This window comes from Euphorbia lathyris, chromosome 7, assembly GCF_963576675.1.
Source record: "Euphorbia lathyris chromosome 7, ddEupLath1.1, whole genome shotgun sequence".
Classification (NCBI taxonomy): domain Eukaryota; kingdom Viridiplantae; phylum Streptophyta; class Magnoliopsida; order Malpighiales; family Euphorbiaceae; genus Euphorbia; species Euphorbia lathyris.
In genome coordinates, this window is record NC_088916.1 from 79,236,900 (window position 1) to 79,258,263 (window position 21,364).

The 21,364-nt window shown below is 34.8% G+C and overlaps 1 protein-coding gene across 1 annotated transcript; it reads right to left on the reverse strand.

Moving 5' to 3' along the window:
* Window positions 1-18,633: 18,633 nt before the first annotated feature.
* Window positions 18,634-20,925, reverse strand: LOC136200554 (protein RGF1 INDUCIBLE TRANSCRIPTION FACTOR 1-like). Its single transcript, XM_065990925.1, has 4 exons — window positions 20,763-20,925; window positions 20,483-20,689; window positions 20,176-20,391; window positions 18,634-19,394 (listed from the first exon to the last, which is right to left on the reverse strand). The coding sequence occupies exons 1-4, from the start codon at window positions 20,763-20,765 to the stop codon at window positions 19,071-19,073; spliced, it is 750 nt and encodes a 249-aa protein (XP_065846997.1). The 5' UTR covers window positions 20,766-20,925; the 3' UTR covers window positions 18,634-19,070.
* Between the last annotated feature and the right edge of the window lie 439 nt (window positions 20,926-21,364).

Genomic DNA, 21,364 nt, shown 5'->3' on the forward strand with positions numbered 1-21,364 from the left:
GAACTAGGATATGTCTGCTGAGTAACATATTTCTAACCCTTAAACTCCTTTATATATTGCTTGCTATAAAAGTGACTAAGTAACAAACTCACGCTGAGTTGAGTGCACTAAGAAGCTGAGTTCAGGAATAGACTCTAAGTGCTATCTCCTGACACAACGAAAGAAACAGACTTAGTCACAAGTTGACTAAGCTTGTGTCTTAGAATTACTTAGCGCCGCTGTGTAAACCTTTTCTTAAGAAAAGAAGTCAGCCTAAACGGACAAAATTTTAAATAGTTCTTATCCCCCCCCATTGGAACTAAACTTGTCACGTTATAAGGGACCAACAAGGATCCTCCCAGTTTTTGCAGATAAACCTTTAAAATAAATATTTCTACCTTCAATTGTCATTGAATCATTTTCTTCTCTTTAACATTTGTAAGTTCTTTTGCTTCCTTTCTATTGTAGTTTAGTTTGTAAGGATTCTAAAGAATTTTATTCCTCTTTCCTAAACCTTCCATATCATGAAAAGATACTTCCTCCAAATCTAAGAAAGTTACGTCCTCTATAGCTTCTCAAAATCCTAGTGAGGAGGCCCATGAAAAAATTAAGCAAGTGAACTTAAATGTTTACTCCCATCATTCTACCCTAACAACGAATGATTTAGTGAAGATTGTAGTCATTTATCTATGGCTAGAACAAATGACTGTTAGTTTGCCCACCGAAGCTTAAAGAGACTTTGTCCCTCCTCAAGATACTTTAGGAATGTTCACGCGATACCTTCAAGGGGGTGTGCGTTTCCCCTTCCCTCGAGGGTTGTAGCCGCTTTGGATGAGTTTAACTTGTTGAAACACCTTTCCATATGATTTTGATTTGACAAAATTATTTAAGTTAATCCCATGATTAAATTTAAGTGCTTTGATTTAATTGTACTAATGTGTTTGTTCAATGTTGAGTATATTAATAAATGAGAACAGGAATCAAAAGTAAGACAGAACGAAGTCAGCATGAGCAGCAGAAGCTGAGTAGAACACAACTTTGCATCATAAAAGAAAAGTCTTCTTCAGAACAAACGCTTGAAGGCGAAGCCGACCGAAGAAGCTGAGTAGAACGTAACTCAGCCCCGTCAAAAGAGATCTTAAAGGCAACGTCAAACAAGTCAAGCTGAGTTTTCATCAAGACAGCACCAATGATCCGTTGACTAGAAGACAAAGTCCGACAAAGGTCTGCACCAATTCAGAAGTCTCGGAATTACACCAAGAGACCTTTTCGAGACGCATGGATCAACTGGCGTTTTGCAAGAAGAAAAACCTGGCGCTAGAAGACGAAACCTAACGCTAGAAGACGAAACTGGCAAGCCTGATACTTGCTAATTTCAGACGACAGGATTGGCCTGCAATTCTGAATGCTGACCAATGAATGACGCAAGAAGTCCGTTTGAATTCAACGGATATGTCCGAATTCAAATCATTGAAGCTTCAGAAATTGCTATAAAAGGACAAGTTCATCACTTGGATCATTTGCCGAATTACAAAAGAGAAAAGACAAGCAAGATCTTCACTAAGTTAAAAAGATCCAAAAGAGAAGTTGTCTGATTAAGAAAAAGCAAGTTCTTACACCCAATTCCAATCTTTGTGTAAAAGTCTAGAGTGAATTTGTATTCATCTAAAGTGTTCTTCATTCAGAGAGAACAATCTTATATCAACTGTAAAGGTTAGAAGAGTGGTGCTGAGTACTCGGTTTTAGTACTCAGTGGTAGAGAAAATCTGAGTGTTCGGTTATAGCGCTCAGTAGGGTTGAGTAGACGAATAGAGGACGGTACTCTTGCATACTCAATTGCTTTGTAAACAGTTTGTGCTCTACCTTTAAAGAGCTCAGTAGTTGATTGAAAAAGTCCGGAAGGATTCTGGGGACTGGACGTAGGCGGTGAGGCCGAACCAGGATAAGACTGCTGAGTAATCTCTAACCCTTTCTCTTGATATATATATGTATGTGTTGCTTGCTTAAATTGCTCAGTATATAATTTGTATAAAGCCGACGCTGAGTAATCAGAGTGCTGAGTTGGAAGCTGACCTAACGTGTTATCTCTCAACTCACAGTTGAAACAGCTCTAGTCAGTGTCTGATTAAAGCTGTCTCATAGTTCACTCAGCTGTGCTGACCTAAAGCTGAGTTAAATTATCAAACATTCAATTAAGTCAGCCTTATTAAGCGAAAAAGTTATATTAGTTCCTAACCCCCCCTTGGAACTAATCCTGTTACGTTACACGGGACCAACATAACTTATGTCCATATCAAATTTCTCCAAACGCCCGGTTGAAATTGCTTTCGTTCTCCAATGTATGTTTTAGATCTTGGTGTTAACATGACAGGGCCATTGTTTCGCACTTGTTGTCATCCTAACAACAAAATGGGTGATGCCATGATTTACTGGTCTATTGATCCAAATCTTCGAAACTTTCTGGACAAAAAGATCCAAAGTGTGAATAACTTCAACTTAAGTGGGTTTGGGTGAAGCTGAATGCTTTTATTCCTGAAGGTCCTTACTCAGGAGGTTTTCCTTTTGAGACTAAGTGGAATGAAGCTCCATGTAATTCTAAAACCTGGAAACCTATCAGTATTTTTACCTCTAGGGAGAAAGAGAGGCTTGAGATCCTCTATAATTATAGCAAACAACGGTCATACCGATAGATGTTGGTCATGATTCGATTTGACATTCCTTCGGCTCTCATAACTAGAAAGAGCGGAATTGTTTATAGGGGCTCAATAGGGTAACAAAGAAAAGGTGACCTTACTTTATCTTTATCTTATTTCTCTTTTTGATTTTGTTGGATGCGGGTAATCCTAACAATATGTCTCTTTATGCCAAATTCATAGCTCGAATGAAGGAGTTGACCGTAGCGAAAAAGGCTTCGACTTCTACAAAAGTGACTTCTTCTTCTTTGTAAGATGGAAAGCCTATCAAGGAACATGTGACTACTGATCCCAAACCCACTCTTTCGGTGCAGACTAAAACTCTTCTTACTTAATAGGATTCATCCCTTCTTGAGGCTCCTCTCAATTGTTTGGCTCGTTTAGAGGTAAGGTCAATTCCCCTGACTTTTTTTTATCAGATATCTTCCCTTTCCTAGATTGTCTGTTGAGTCTGAAAGGAAAATAGGCAAACGTTTGGCAGCGAAAATATAAAATTTTAACCTATTTTCTTAAACCAAGATCCGTTAATTGTTATTTCATATAAAGAGGGATTAAACATAAATACATTTATGACGATCAATCTACCATTGCAAACGAAGTGCCCACAACTTCAAAAGAGATGGAATCTGTCAACCAATCTTCCCCTACCCGAACAGACCTTCCAGACCTGCGAACGACAATCCCAATGGTGACAACAATGAAGAATATGTCTAGAAGCTCCTGTCCAAAAATCGTGAAGATCCGACGGTTCAATCTCCGGGAATCCGCAAAAACGTGAACTAACCCGATGTAGGAGGAGCAAAACGAATTTCTCTCTTTTGTATGTCTTTTCTTCTTTCATGAACATAACAAAACATACAAGCAAACGATTAGAATGCAACCGATGAATAGCAATCAAATGAGATTGCCTCTAATAAATCAACACAAGATCAAGGAGAAAGAGAAAGAGATAAAATCAATCGAATGGAAGCAAGCGGTGGAATTCTGTCCTCTACTATAGGGGTCAAAAATCTCAGTCTGCGGGATAGACTAGGGTTGGCCGAAATTCACAATAGGGGGGGGGTATATATATATATATATATATATATATATATATATAACCTCTTGTATCTAAACCCTAGTTAGATAGAATTAGGTTACTAATTAAGAGTTATATTCAGAATAATACTCTTATTATTATTATCTATAATTATATCTAAATATATAAAGGTAATATTAACTTATTTAATAGGATAATAATTAGAAGCAATTTAATCACAATAAACATTCTAACTTAATTATCCTATAATTAATTTAATCCACAATTATAATCTAATTAAAATTGTCAAAATTAAATTAATTCCCACATGTGTCTAAACACACTAAATTTCGCCCCCCTCCTTATTTGGGCCTTAGTGGACTAAGTTGGGCTTCCATCAATTAATTAATAGTCATTCCTATTTTTGGTTACAAGTGTTATGTGTGACCCATTAGGTTCTTATTACTACTAGCCATATACAACCATTAAATTAATTTCCCAAAATTACATTTAATCTTTGTATAACGGAATGAGTGCGAGGACTGTGATAGGCAGAATCGTAAACATTTCCCCATAGCTATAAGAAGACAGGTTGATTCCGTCGTTGACCTTTCCGTATTAGTTATAGTATAATTCGATCCTTTATCAACTACATCCTTGAACAGAATCTTATGACTATGGATTATGTCAAATCACATATAGCGAGACGTTCGTTTTACTTGTACAGGCCGAGTTAACTCCGAATAGATAGGTTAAGTGAAATCTCCATTTCAAGTCTTAAGTTATCACATTGCAAGGATTTAGAGTTAAGTCTTCCACAAGAGATCCTTGGACGTATCTCCCATTTATCAGCGGTGACAAATGCTCAATCCAATGTTAATTATCCTGCAATTACTTCCTGTGATACCCAACGCCTGCCCGCACACACCCCAGAGTCATCTCTGTTATGGATCGTGTTTGAACAGAGTCAAAGTATCACATTCCATAATCCAGAATCACTAATTAACATTCCTTTGAGTCTGAGGATTACTTATACCTATTAATACAAATGTGATGAACAAGTGACAAAGGATAAAGCCATCCATCTTGTTATCTCAAGTCGAGTCCCCAATCCTAATGAACTCCTTCACTGGATCCATGTATCTGTCCAGATATCTGCATATCTGAAGCTTGTGAGATCAGCTCTCTGTCTTGATAGAAAACATTGTTACATGCAAGTCTCTACAGTATTATGTCAATCCATATTCAAAACATATTACTTGACTTGGGGTGGTTTTAAGTTTATTAGTTTATTATAATGATAACAACCCAAATTATTCTTGAATAAGGAATAAGGGAAAATTAATAGAAATAATGGCAAACCATTATTCTTTCTAAAAGAGATATTTATGCATGATTAATATGGAATTAATGACAATTATTGCAGGATTAATGCATGGGTGAATATGCAAATAATGGAGAAAAGGAAAGAGTTTCTAGCATTATGCCACATCACGTGGACCATGGCGAGATACGCCTGATGAGAGCGAGTAGTGGAGACCTGCCATAGCTCTCAAGGAGAGCGTACGTACGCCTTGACGGATCAAAGAATACCAAAAGGCGCCTTTATTACCATCCATGAATGGGAATAAATATAATTAAATGGCAATTAATAGCCATTAAAGGGGAATAAAGACTTGATTGTTCGAATACCTCAACTCTGAGAGTTTCAATGATAAATGTTGGGATTAATGGAGAATTGATAGCAATTAAAGATGAGTAATGACACGACTCTTCACCTGCTTCCCCATTAATGTTGAAGGTTACAGAAACCTATATAAATACCCCAGCTTCCTAGGATAAAAGGTACACTTACTGATTCTCTACTTTTGTGCTTACAGTTTATTCTCAGAAATATTACTGACTTTGGCATCGGAGTGTCCCCGGCCGATCCCAACGGCGCCTCACAGGGAAGTGCTCCGATCAAGGTTTTTTCCCCGAGTTATCATATAATATTTTGTCTCACTTCATGCTTGTATGAACACTTTATAATCACTTTAAATAAACTTAGAGATTTCCTTTTATTAGACTTATTTAGTTCTTAAAAGTAATTACCTTTATATAGTTTGGAAAACCATATCTTATTAAAACAAATGATATAAAGAACAATTCATTTACAGCTGGTTTATATCCTAGAACAATTGACTATAGGACACTAAACCCCAACAGAGTCTTCCTTAGAAGAACCTCATGCAATCACGATTCATTCATCTTCGAATCATGAAGCTGCCGTTGAGAATGTAATTTAAAAAAATTCTACCGTATTGTTACCCAACTCATTATTTCCTTCGTCTTCGGCTAGGAAGTAAACATCCAAACTTTTTCTCCAACTAATTCTCTTCTAAAGATCTGAATTTCAGATGATTATGATATTTCTGACACTGAGAAGACTGGATGGAAATGGAGACTTTAACCCGAGATGAACTGAAAAGGCTAAAGCTTGGGAAAATACTCTAGAGACTTAAAATTCCATTTTTCGATTCCTCCTCTATTTTGGGAAAGCAACTGCAAGTTCCCGAAATAGAATTTACTCCTCTAGAGGAGCACGTGTCGAACAGTATGAAATTGTACAAACTTGAAAAGGCGAAAGGAAAGGTAGCCATGTCAGAGCAATGTGATGATGGAGGTAACAAATTGTACCATAGTCCAGGGCTTACAGAAAAGGCTAAAGCTTATTGACTCGGATTGGGTAGAGCAACTGCCAAGTGTTTTGTTGGCCTATCGAACCTCCTCAAGAACGGCTATGGGGAAACCCCTTTCTATCTCACCTACTCGACTGAGGCCTGCATCCTAGTCGACATCGGTGAGGCAATACCAAAGAGGGTGTTTTATTCTATGGTAGACAATGAGACCAACATGATGAAAAAATTGGATATGGCAGAAGAAAAACGAGAAAAAGTGTGACAAAGATGGAAGCCTATAGATGCAAAATAAAAGCATATTATGACAAGAAAGTGAGACCAATGTAGTTTCAGTCAGAAGATCTCGTCCTTCAAACCACCGAGGCATTCCAACCAAGCTGAGGCAGATAAAAAAATATGGGGAAGAAGTGGGAAGCACCCTTCTAGATAGCTGAATGTGTCATCTTCCTAACCTACTGATTGAAGGAAATTGATGGCAAACTAGTCATGAGGACATAGAATGCAATTGCCATGCGCAAATATTACAATTAGATCTGGAATGTTGTTTTTTTTAGTTAATTTTGCTATTACTTTGACTTATTTTGTAGACCGAAAGCGAGCAGTCACTATAACTTTCTGCCTTTCAACAGACATATGGTTTAAGTTGTATCGTCCTTCTTTTTATAATTCTAAAAATTATAAATGAAAAATCCTTCTTCAACCATTAAGCATTTTGTATGAGTTACCATTCAGAATTCCTTAATGATTATATTAAAGGTCAATCCTATGCATGCTATAGGGATTTCGATTAGAGGTAAGTATAATAAATTCCAAGTCCACACTCTCTCAGAAATATTCTAAATGACCCATCCTCAATTGCGAAAAGGATCATTTGATTTAAATAATCATGAATTTCACCTCACAATTTAATGAGAATCACACAATAATAGAGGAAAAATCGCTATATGACAAAATGATAAGGTAAAATATAGAAGACTTGTATATATTTAGTAAATGTTTGCAAAAATGTTACAATAAATATAAAAATACACGAAGATGATTGGAAGGATGATCAGGAATCAATAGTCACCTTTTGGTCGGCACCAATGGCATTGAATTTCTAAGATCTGTTTCCTTCACCATTGGGCCTTCGACGTTGATCCCCTCAACTGGGTTTTCAGCCTTCTCATAGGCTGTCAATCCATTCCTTGATATTGATCCTAATGGTTGGCCTTTTAGTATTTTCAAGCATTTAGGCAACGAGGGCCCTAGTGTGGACCTCACTAATTTGAGCATTTGGCTAGGGGAGCTCCTCTTTTGCATCCGGGGTCAGGTAAATCCCTATCAAATTCGAGGTACTAAACGTCATCTTTAGGAGGAAATAGATTCACCCAAAATTTGAAGTTGGTATCTAGATGCTTTTCCCTGAGTGTCTGAAGAATCTTCACCTTGAATTTGTTGAGTCTCGCCCAGCCAATATCGTTTTCACACTACAGGGCTTTTTGAGCCTTCACCTTAGCTTCTTCCCTAGTGTATTTCTCTTTAACTAGATCAGCTTTCAACTATTGCAGCTTATCTTTTTTGCCATCCGAAAAGACCTGGAGAGCTTGGTAGAAGTCCCTCAACTGATCGTGGTCTTTTTCGAATGAATCAGACTTCCTTCGAGCTGAGTCCAAGTTAGTTGCTAAGGAAGCCATGAATGCTTACTTTTGCATTAATTTAGTTTCCTTTCCCTTCAGAAGCATAATTTTTTTCGAGCCCAGTCTTGAGCATCCTTAAAATCCACTTTTAGTCCCTTCTCCTTAGCCCAAGCCACATCACGTTCAACCCAAAGTCGTTCCTTAGTGGCCTCGACCTTTTGTTGCACCAATTGTGCAATTAACAAATATTTTTAAGATCTCACGATGGTGGATGAAGAAGTCTTATTTAAGGCCTCAACCCTATGAGCTGAGGCCACCTTTGCTTTTAAAGCATCTTTCTTTTGGGCCAACTCATGATGAAACCTCCACAGATCATCTTCTTTTTTTGGCCAGCTCCTTATGGGCCTTTTTTAGGGCTTCCTTATTATTTTTGTTGGAAGCGAATTGGAGGCTTTGCTCCAACTGCGCGATCCATTTCAAAGCTCCCTCCAACCTATAACCTCAGCATGAGCAGACAAGGCATGCCTAAAAGAATATGTACGCCCTAAGCTGAAAGAAAATGAGATTACGATAATAAGTTCGAGGCTTACCAGAGTGAAACAGCTATACAGAAGTTCTATAACTGCCTCGTTAGGTTGATGATGGAATACATGCATTTCTGTAGAAACTCGAGTTATTTGAGCCAAACGATGAGTTATGGGAGGATACCTTAGAAAAGGTCCTCAAGGATACTTTTCTACCCATCATGGACACAACAAATGCATCGATTAGACTTCAACAATTCATAACAAAATGAAAAAATAGCTTACGTTATTGGTGTTGAATTTATTAAACAAGGTATGACTCTATGGGTCGAGGGCTATGGGATCAGGAATCACCTCTGGCCAATAAGGGATGATAATTGGAGCCTTCCACTCCCTCTAGGACCTAGCTAGAATAGCCCGAAGGGGAGGAATCTAAGGGATAGGAACACTAACAATAGCCACCACAACCATAACCTTTTGCCTTTTGGCTTTATGGGCACATTCAAAGAGGCCATTGTCTCATTTTTTAGACATTGATGGCCCCTTCTTGGTCATTACCCTTTGCTCGACAACCTACATTAATCAACTTGTTTAGAATGGAAGTGGGGCTGATGTGACCGGTTGAAATCCTCCTATTGGGATCAAAGCACATGTAGAAATGGTCGGAGATGTGTCATGGGCAACCTTGTGAGGAGCACCTAATTAGGAACCTGCCACCGAACCCTCGACCCCTCTAACTTAGTGAACAACTTTCTCTGCATGATCTAAGAGGGCTTGGATTTACAGAATGGAGCAAGAAGAGGACGAAGAAGAAGAAGACGCTATAATTACAAGAGGGGAATTTCTAGTAAAAGGATGCATTGCCTAGGGAACTGATGGGTTCATAATTGACCCTAATAACCATATGTTATTTCACTAAAAATGGGCTTATGGGCTGTTAATTGTTATTAATTTAGGACTAAAGAATACTTATTGCAGATTTTGTGAAGAAAGCTGTCAAACAGCCCATTGCAGGAAAAAGAAAAGCAAAATCTATAGACCAAAGGGTAATAGCGTGTAAAGAGTAGGAAGACAGCCAAGCAAAGACGTGGGACCAGTGGAGATCTAGCTTGTTGAAGAAGATTTGGGCCTTGAAGTGTTCAAGTGGCCATAATCTGTCAAAACGGTCTGTTTAGTGTACTTTTTAGTATATTTTTATGTTTCTTTCCTCCTAATTAAATAGATTACTGTAAAATGAGAGAGATAACTTTTTTGGGGGGGCTGAAACTTCATCTTCCACGAGAGTTCTCTTTAATTTGAGACCTAACTCCGTTAATGGAGATTTATTGTAGTTTTTGTGGTTGTTCACTCATCATTATGAGTGAGTAGTCAACTGAACGAGCTTGTCCATCAAGGGCTGGTTATGTAAGTCTTCTAATTTTCTTATTTATGAATGAATGATGCTATATGTTGTTGTGCTTGATAAAGCTTTCACTCTATTGCTAAATGCATGTATCTTAGTGTTAGATGAATGATAGGACACTGCTTCCATCTTCACGGAACCTTTTATCAAGCGTCCAAACCCCGACACAGGAATGTTAGGGGGTTGTATCAAGGGTTTTCTAAACAGAAATGCTGTTTCGATCGTAATGCAAGAAAGAACCAACATTAAGGGCCCTTAAGGTTGTAGTACATCTTAAAATCTTAAGAACACACGAAAGTTGACTTAAGTGAGCTTTAAAACAGAGACCTTGACTTCACTTTATGTCATTCATGAATAAATAGGATGTTTAGAGGCTGAAAGTAACCTGTTCCGCTGTGGCCTGGCCTGTTCTCTCGTTTTATCATAACCAAAACACATTTTCTGAGACTGAATCTTTGTCATTAGTATTTCTATTCACCATATCAAATCATTTCTCAACTAAAGAAAATCACACACCACGAACACCCTGTTCTGCAAGGTTTTTCTAGTAAAATTTGGTCATCAATCCCTGAGGAGACGATACTCTACTTATCATTTTATTACTTGTATCTAGTGCACTTGCTAGAGTCTCATCTGAGGACAACAGGAACCGAGTCGCTTTATTATTCAGAGTTTGGGTCAACCCAGAATTACCTAGAGAATGAATGGTTGGACTCAGTCCACAAGGGGTAATGTAAGGAGTCCGCCAACAATCGTCGAAGACAAAGAAATGTTAAGATTCATCGATCGCAAGGAAGTAGCCTTTGCTGCGACAACTCGGGCTAACATGGGTTTTCGCACAAAATACACATTAGTACCTACACAAATAAGAAACAAGATAAATAAAAGAAGATCAACTAGAAAAGAAAGATACATTTAAGTAATTAATTATATTCAATCGAGCCCTCAATATACACATTCCCTTCAGTATCTCTAAGGAGGAAGGGGCTGTCTTCCTGAAGGTGCTTCAAGAAGTCTTGACGGGTGAAGAACAACTCGAAGGAAATTAGGAAGTCTTTGATTTCCTTTTCATCTTCGTAAGATCCCCCACGACTCTTTGTTAATGGGGTTGGAGTTCCACGATGTTCAAAAGGGGAACCCATCTAGGTACATGGTGCCTTCAAGGGCCTTTCCCTCCTTATCCTATATAGTCCGAACCTAGAACCAATATGATTTAAAATCTTTTACATTTGTAGTCTTGTTTCAGATGAATGGGCTTTTCTCCGAAGGATATTTATTGAACCATACAATGGCATCCATTAATGTCCGAAGAACGAGGGTCAAAATTGCTCAGGAAAGGGGCCCAATCATGATAGCATCTAGATCCTCACAAATCTTGACTATGAATAGGAGATTGAGCCAATTGTTTCGTGAAATTTGCTAGGGAAAAGGTCAAATTTGTTCAGGATATTCACAACGTTGTTAGGTAGGAGAAACCTCATCCCTTGCTCAAGGAATATTTTGTAAATCCCCAAATGACCTTCTGGGGCACGAGTAATAACTTGGCCATCATTAGGGAGCACGACCTATAGATGGGAGAACTCAGGATACTTAGCAGTAAGAATAGCCAGTAAGAGACTATTCATAAAGGAAGCTTGCTCATCGTTCTTAGGTTTATACTCCCTAGGTTTCTGAGGTTTGTTGGTATCGGCTTGGTTAGATGGATTAGACTTCTTAAGGGCCATATAAGTAAGATGATAAAAAAAGAAAGAGGAATTTGGACACACTTACTTGTTCGAAGGAAGTAGAAGTCGTTGGAAAAGAGGAGAGTACAAACAAATTGTAGAGAATTACAAGAAAGTAATAACACATGTAAAGTGTAAAAAGATTTTGAAGGAAAGTATTTATAGGCGGTTTAGGCAATCGAAACAGTGGTGGCACCAAAATTACCCTAATTAAATAAGATTGATGATGGGGTCCAAGGCGCGAAGAGTATCGGCCAATGCGGAAAGGAGAGAGAAAAAGATTAAGCGACACCTAGCGTTGGATTGAGGAGGACTATCTGATCTGAACTAAAGAATATCCCTTGAAGATACATTAAGTACCATTAGGCCACATGGATTAATATCCATCATTTGGCCCATAATCAGTACAATGAATGAATGAGATCCATAGAATCTTTTGAGGCGGTTAGACAAAGGACAGTTCTCATATGGCAGGGAGAGTCATCCGACGTCATAATGGTTTAGGATCCTCATGACCAATCGGAGGACGACACCTATCTAGTGAGTCACTAGGGCACACATTTTCCAAGCTTACAACAACTACCTTTGATTCCAGTATATATAGAAAATTTGAGGCACCATAAAAAGATATGTTATATCATAGTCATTAATATTCTTATTATCTTCAACCTTCATAAAACTCTTTCTAACCTAAGCATCGGAGTGGGTTTATCGAACTTCGATCCCTCTCTGATATGTTGTTACTCTCTTTCAGATTATCTAGGAGCTAATTAGAAGATGACACATATTAACTTATATTAATCAACAACTTGATTTAATTTTTAATTAGAGGTTGAAGAGTTAGTGATTGTAATTTGTAACCATAAAATTAAAGGAGGAGTCATTGGCAAGAATTAAATGTTAAAAGTTGAGGGAGGAATATTTATTGGTAAGAATTAATACATGCATGAAATATATAGTATTTTTTTCTATTTTAAGATTTTGACACATCATCGAAATTTTTGATGTGTTATCTTCATATAACTCAATTAATTGTCTTTATTAATGAAGACTGAATTTCTAATTAGGAGATGAAGAGTTTAGATATTATAATTTTAATACTAACTAGTTATTTCACTTTCTAAAATAATTTAAAAATATTAGTTAGTTAAATTTATGTTTTACTTCAACCGTGTTAGCTTTTTAACTTTGATTATTTTATTATTAAAAGCGAATAATTTGTTTTTTTTTATAAAAATACCATATTATTATTCCATTAGATAAAAAAAGTGTAGATACATCATAGAAATTAAGAGAAATAAAACATTCCACTCATACAGACTACAACCAGTACAAGATCCACAAAAGGAAGAAAAAAGACTACAAAGAAATATAGATCTATGGACAAAATGAACCTTTTTTCACTCTTGCTAAGATCGAAGAAAGAATAAATGAAAGAAATATAGCTAACAAGTGTAGATCTGACGGAAAAAGAAGTTCAATAAAGAATATAGACTTCAAGCTAATAAGAAAGTAGATCTGAACCTAAAAACTAAAACTAAACATAAATGGAAGGAGGAAGAAGGAAGACAAATTTCCTTCTTCCTCCTCTGAGAATAAACCTGGTTAAAAAGCAAGACCGGAAACGTTGAGCGGTAGTGACGATAATGGAAAGCTGAAAAAAATCAGATATTTAGAATAGAAGAATAGGGAGAAGAGTGCACAAGTTAGATAGAAGCCAGAGCTTCTCTCACTTTGAGGGTCTTTTGTAAAAATGCGAATAAATTTAAAAAAAAAAAGGAACAATAGAAAAAAGAAAGAGAAAAAATAAATGAAAAATAGAAATAGCTAGCTAAAGTCCTTGTATTTTCAAAAACATACGGTAAAGTCTCTAGGTGAACTGTTTAGTCCCTAACATTTTTCTCGGTGAACTGTTTAGTACCTGCCGTTAGACTCTCATGAAGATTCTATTAGTCAAATTTGCGTTCTTCTTTTCCTTCATTTTCCATTCCTTTAAACTCTAATGCATCTGAAATCAATTTTGAGCGTTCTTCTTGATTTTCTTCTTAATCGTTCAAATTCGTAAGCATTGAGTCTGTTCTTTTTCTTTTTCTTCTTAAACAGTTCACCGAGAAAAAGGTTAGGAACCTTACCATGTGTTTTTGAAAATACAGGGACTAAACAGTGTGTTTTGTCAAAATATAGAGACTAAAAAAATAATTACCCTTAATTTAAACAGGTTTAAATACCTAATTTAAACAAATTCAGGTGGCAATTGATTACTTTACGCAAGTTCAGAGGCTAACAATGTTATAAATATTCGAGTTATGGACCGAATATTTATCCGTCAATAAGTGAAACCGGCCAAGCCTATCCAAAATGACGGAGAATTAGGGTTAGAGTTTTATAAGATAAATCTAGGCTATAAATAGATAGCCACCTAACCCTAATCAAGATTATTAAATGAAACTACACTCTCACTGCGCCACCCTCTCTCTCCAGCTCAAAAGTTTACTTTAGTTCGTGGATCCATCGTTTCGTGACCAGGGTCGGTCATGATAATTGATAAGCTCTAAGCGAAATAAAAGATAAAAGCCGCTAATAAAAAAATTGTATGTAAAAATCTAAAATATATGGAAATAAATAATAAACTGAAATATATTCCATTAATAATTATACGACACTTATTATTACGTTCACCAAACACATTTATTTATCCAAAACCAAAAATATATTTCATAATTTTTTTATATTCACCCTCAGCCTACATTAAAAAAAATGCATTGGACCTTTTTTAAGTCTAAAATATCAATTATCTAGACCCGTTAAAGCCTAAATGATATTAATCTATGTATAAATTTTTTTTACTCCATATATAATATAGTCCTTTTTTTGCCGCCTCCACCCCTGGACCCTAGGCCGACCCTGTTCATGACCGATGATACGAGATCGTGGTAGATCCTACTCTTCCACTGCTAATCAATTCAACAGGTTCTACTTTATAAGAGCATCTCCAATAGAGAGTGCTTAAAAGAGTGTCAGATGACTTGACATTGGATTTAGCAACTTTCAAAAGGTGTCTACTATTGGAGTGATGGTGGGTGCCGAGCAAGATTGCCACTTTTTGGCAACATTGCTTTAAGATTACCAAATTTTTTTAATATAAAAAAGTGATTTACTTGATTAGTATTAGTGCATATTTTTTATGAGTCTCTTTCCTTTAACTATTGGTTGACAATATTTATAATTAAAATAAATTATATATAAAATAATTATTTATGGGACCATTATGACAACTTTTAAAGTTGCTACAATTGGAGCATTTTTTTAACAAAAGTTGTGAATGATTAAGTTAATAAAATATTATATTTTAGTATGATGTGTTAAACTTTGACACTTAAATCTCTATTGGAATACTCTGTAAGGAAAGCTTTAAACCCATATTTGTATTAGGATTATTTAATTGATAATACCTTCAAACGAGACATTATATAAATTCAGAGATGAATTTAAGCTTTTAAACCAAATTTTTATATAAAGGGGGTGTTTGTTTGCTCATTTTTATGCTCATGTTTGCCTTTAATTTCGAAAGGGAGAGTTTTAAGTGTTTGGTTAGTTACCTCCTGTTTGCCTTTTAAATCTGAAAAACAGCATTAGGTATTTAGTTAGTAACCTCCTGTTTGCCTTTCACACCTGAAAAGCAACCTTTTACAAAAGCAGAGAATCTCTGCTTTTTGGAAAATCAGTTTTTTCCAACAGCAAACAGTAAATAGCAACAGTAAACGGCAACAGTAAATAGCAAACTGTAACAACAAACAGTAGGTAAAACAAACGGACCCCTAAGACTTAGGGTCTGTTTGTTTTACCTACGGTTTGCTGTTTGCTGTTACGGTTTGTTGTTGTTTACTGTTGCTGTTACGGTTTGCTGTTTGCTGTTGAAAAAAACTGCTTTTCCAAAAAGCAGAGATTCTCTGCTTTTGTAAAAGGCTGTTTTTTGGGTGTAAAAGGCAAACAGTAGATCACTAACCAAACACCTAATGCTGCTTTTTAGATGTAAAAGACAAACAGAAGGTCATTAACTAAACACCTAAAACTCTTCATTTTGAAGTGAAAAGGCAAACGGGAGCATGAAACGGAGCAACCAAACACACTCTTAATTTTTTATATTAAAGTTGAGAAATTCATTTATGGGTGATTAATAAATAAACAAAAAGAAAGGGGGTGGTAGGAGAAGGAATAGTGTTAAATTCAGATTCCTCACGGCTCTCATCCTCATCACCCACTTGTTTTTATTTTATTATAAAAAGGATTAGCCACACTATAGTACACATATAAACGTCCTTTTCTTCCTAGTGTTTTCGTGTCTTTTAAGCTTTTCATCTCGGCCGCCAAAATCACTCGTAATAGGGGTAGTTTCGGTCTTGGGTCTTTTTTTTAAAATTGGGATTAACTTTTATACATATATACGTATGTGTAAAATTGATTTCCTCCATTTTCAATGTGATTGATCCAATATTTTTTTGATGGAACGTACTGTAATGCTATGTGTGTTGAATTGTTTTTTAGGAAAAAATACAAAAACTTTTTATACAAATTTAATAGAGTTTCCACAAAACGTGCTGTAATACAATTGGAGTTTTTAGGACAAAAGATTGAAAGCTTAATATACAGATTTAATATAGTTCTGACGACCAGTGAATGCTTATATCCATTCCAATCTCTCGCACATCTATTCTTGCCTCTTTCTACTTTTTAAGGGATGGAATTTTATAGATATTCATAAAAATCAAACCACCGATAGAATTAAAAAAAAAAAAGAACTTTGATAGTTTAAATACATTGTAAATTAGAATATGACAATACGATTTATAGAGATAATACAACAGATATAACCATAATATATATTAACCTAAATTACCAACTCTAACCAAAACTTTTTACACTTAAATTTTCCCTTACCCATACACATCTATGTAGGTCTCATTAGTTGATGGAAAATATTATGCATTAAAATATTCTTTCTGAATTTTTGGTATTTATTTCCTTAGAAAAATATAAGTCAACATAAAATTTTAAATTAATTAACATAAAAATTTATAAAAAAAGAAAAATATAAAATAAAACATTTTCTCAAACTTTTGTACCCTTATTTCATTCCTTCTTATCATTTTAAATAAAATTTATACAGAAATTATTATTTTAAATATATTTTAAAGATTAAAATTCACAAATTATGAGTTATAATATATTTTTTAAAGTTCAAAATTTATAAATTAAAGACTAAATTTTTTAAATTAAAATATAAAATCATACTTTATTTATCATATATATAAAAAAATAACACATTTAGAATTAATTTTAGTAATATGATTTAATTATAATTTTATATCCGATTATAATTTTCATGTAAAAATTTCTAAAAATAATAGTAACCAACCATTTCTTCCCGTTTTCTATTACCCAATATTTTTCGACATACAACATTAATTTACTATCTTTTTGTAAGTAAATGTTACCACCATTAGCAATTTTATTTAATTTTTACTTAATATAAACCTTATTATTTTTCTTAAGTGATTAAGAAATTAATTGTATTTTATAATATAGATGATGTGATAGGTAGAATCAGCTGCTATCCTAGAAAAAAAAGTTTGGAAGATGCGACCAATAATATTAATTCCCTATATAATAAAAAAGGCAACTCTTCGTGAACGCAAACTCAAAAACAAACAATTATTATTATTCTATCTAATCCATCCCCACCCCACACACAATTAGATGGATAACCTATATCATGACCCCTCTAATTGACCATTCTTTCTATTTTATTGTAAAAAACAAAACAAAAATATAATATAAACGCTACTCGAGATAACAGAACTCTCGAAGATTAATCGAAAATTAGTTAGAAATTAATCAGAATTGTATTTTTCTATTTTTTTTATATAAATGCTATTTTTTTTGAAGTAATATATAAATGCTATTAAAATATATATTATTATTTATTACATATATTTTTAAAAAAATAACACGAATTTGAATGGTTTTTTTTTAAATCAATCAGAATTAGTATAACTTTTTATATAAATAATATTAAAATATTTACTATACTATTTAAAAATAATAATAAAAAAAATTTAATATAAATATATATTAAGAAAATGCCAAAAAATATAAACATTTTAATAAAAATATTAATAAAAGAAATAAAAATAACTGAAATAAATAAAAATAACACACTATTCACCAAAACCCATTGTAATAGTGTTCGAAAATGAATTATAATAAAATTAAAAATTAAAATAATAATGAAAAAAACATTCTTTTCGTTTTAATCGTTGCCCAAAAGGTCCCCCAAACGGCTTCTAGATGACCAAAAATATCAAGAGGCTAAAAAACAGCAGTAGTGCTCACCTGGACCTTGAATGACCAAATGAATTTGGTCATTCACCGTTAGATTTAGACTTACTAGAATCATGTGGTGGAGATTCAAACTATCCTAAGACTTAGATTTAATAAACCAGGATCTAACGGTGAATGACCAAATTTGGTCATTCAGAATCCAGCTGAACACTACTGAAAAAACACATAAGGACCTAAAAAAAAAAAAAGTCAAAAACAAATTCTCAATTTTAAATATCTAGATAGAACCTAAACATGCCGACTTCCAATTTAAAGTCCAGACAGTCTTATTATTTCAATTTCTTATCTTAACTGAAAACTCGGAACAAAGATGTGACGAACATCCCACGAGAATCAAATCGAGATAAAATGCTACAATAGTCTATCCTAATCACTCAAGTCTCCCCATTAACAACATGATCCAATTCTACACGCAACTCACAACATAGAATATGGCAACTCACAATCAATTCTAATCATTCCCTAAATAATTAAGCAACAATACCCAACTCATTTATTCTTCCACTAACACTCAATATTGTCGCCTGTTTCAAGATTAGATTCTTAATCATGTCACTTACTATATACATTTGGGGAGATGATTATAATGCAAACTCATCAAAATTGCCCTCAAATTCATCAAAATGCACATTATAATATTAGATATACAAAACAAAACACAAAGTATATAACTTTAAAATATCATTATATCATTCTTCTTATATACATATCCCACCATCCATCCATCCATCCATCCCATCATAATGCCACCACTCCATTATTACTATCTTTCCAACAAACCCAAAACTCATATCTTATGCAAGTCATCATATGTACATATTAGACATTGTATTCATATATTAATATCATCTAAGGTTTCTAATATCAACCTAGAATTTAAATCCAAAAACACTAATATATATTCACTATGTTTTGAAGCCACCATATTTGCTGCTTACTCCATTAGTATTTCTACTATTTACAGTCATTTTGACCACACTTATATCCTATATATATAAACTGTTTGTTTGTTTCAATTTATGGGGAATTTAAAATGGAGCACGATGAGGTATACCCTTTCTTCTCCTTGCATTGCTATGGTTGTATATAGGAGGTGTAGTTGGAGAAATAGAAATGTTGTTGTTGTTGGTGGTGGTGGCTTCATCATCATCTCCAGAGCTACCATAGTTGTTATGTCCATCAGATGAATAAATTGAAAGTCCTTCCATCAAACGGTTGAAAGCATGTGTCCTTCTGATCTTCTTTGGTGTAGATGATTCATCTGATTCTGATCCACCAAGAAATGAGTCTCGGTTGTGCTTCAATCTTAGAGTAAATGTGAGGTCTGCATCGCCCCTTTTCATCCCTCCAAGCTGTAACAATGGCAGAATCAACAAAATTGGTACTTTAGTAAGATAGCAGATATTTCAAACAACATTTGAACACGGAATTGATTGCTTAAACATTGATCAAGGAAGAGAAAATGTAGGTGGAAGTGATTTTTTTCTCCCCCAAATGACGACAGATACTCTATATGTTCATTCTAAATTCCTTAATCTTAGGGATTAACATTAAGTCAATTGAGATTAGGGATTAAGTTAATTGAGATTAACTTGTAAAAAAACAGTGCCCATTGATTCAGGTTGTTCTATAGAGAGATCAAAACAAAGCAAAAGGGGGAAAACAGAGTAGGTATGAACATAGCAAGATAACAGATATTTCAAAAAACCATTTGAACACGAAATCGATTGCTAAACCATTGATTAAGTAAGAGAAAATGTAGGTGAAAGCAATTTTTCTCCCCAAATGACATCTAGTATATATATTTAAATTCTAAATTCCTTAATCTTAGGGATTAAGTCAATTGAGATTAACATTAGGGATTAAGTAAAATGAGATTAGGGATTAAGTCAATTGAGATTAACTTGTAAAGAAACAGAGTCCATTGATTCAATTTGATCCGCGGAAAGATCAAAGACAAAGCAAAAGCGGGAAAAATGAGATTAGGGATTAAGTCAATTGAGATTAACTTGTAAAAAAACAGAGTCCATTGATTAAATTTGATCTGTGGAAAGATCAAAACAAAGGAAAAGGGGGAAAAACTGAAGTCAACTCAAGGAAAACGGCAATGAGAAAAAGGAAAAAGAGAAAAACCTTGCAACCAAGAGAACAGAATCTGAAAGAATCAAGGAGGCTTCTGCAACAAATCTCACAAGTATTCGTAACACCTTTACCAGGCCGAGGCTGAGGACGTTCATTCAAGAACACAATCTTCGCACTATTGATAATGTAAGTTTGAACACAAGAAATATCAATAAATTTCTGAATCTCATTCACCCTCACCACGTTATGATACGAAGATCGCCGTATCTGAAACAAAACATCAAACACCTTGCGTTCAATACTCAAATCATCAAATCAACACAAACAAACATAAAATCGAATCAAGAACACAACAAACCTGAACAACACGATGATCTCTATGATTAATCAAACAATACGAACAAAGAGCATTCCCCATACAATCCAAACAGAACATATTACATTCACTCTTATTAGAATCTCCATGAACTGGACACGGAACAAAATAGCTCGCTCTCAGCATTGGCCTCAACCATCCCGGACCTAAATCCTTATTATTACCCCCCATCTGCCCAAATGGACTCACCTGCACACCAAAATCAATCAATTCAATTCAATTGAAAAACAGAACAATCAATTGAAGAAATTGAAGAACATACCATATCGAAACACCAGAATTGAAATTGATAGATTGATTCAGAGAATCTGAAAGGAAGAACTTCGGAATTGGAGTATATAGTGAAGTATGTAAATGGAGAAAAAGAAGGGAGGGAGCTAAAGAAGGAAGGAAGGTAATGGAAAAAACATTAAGGCGGTCGAATAAATAAAAATAAATAAAAATAAAAATGGGTGACACGGCGGCAAAAATCGACGGCTATGAATAGGGACAGCGATAAAATAGATTCCTTTTTGTTTTATTAGGAGCCGTGGGATCATCTGATTCGTTTGTTTGCCCTAAAAAACCAACCGTCCGATTTCGTTTCTATAGTTTTCTTTTTAGGCATGTCGACAGCCGCTTTTTTCTCCGAGTTTGCCAAGACACACGTGTGAGACGCGTGTGTCAATCGAACAGGGTTTTTTTTTTGTTTTTCAATTTTATTTCTTCCTCTTTAGTAATAAAAAACCCTAATTTAGCTCTTATGTCGGAGATTTTTTTCTTTTTTCTTTTCTTTTTGTTAATTATGGTAAGGTCAAACCGCCAATGTACATTCTTCTAGGTTATCCTTAATAGGGGTGTGGTTCGGTTCGGTTTACCGAACCG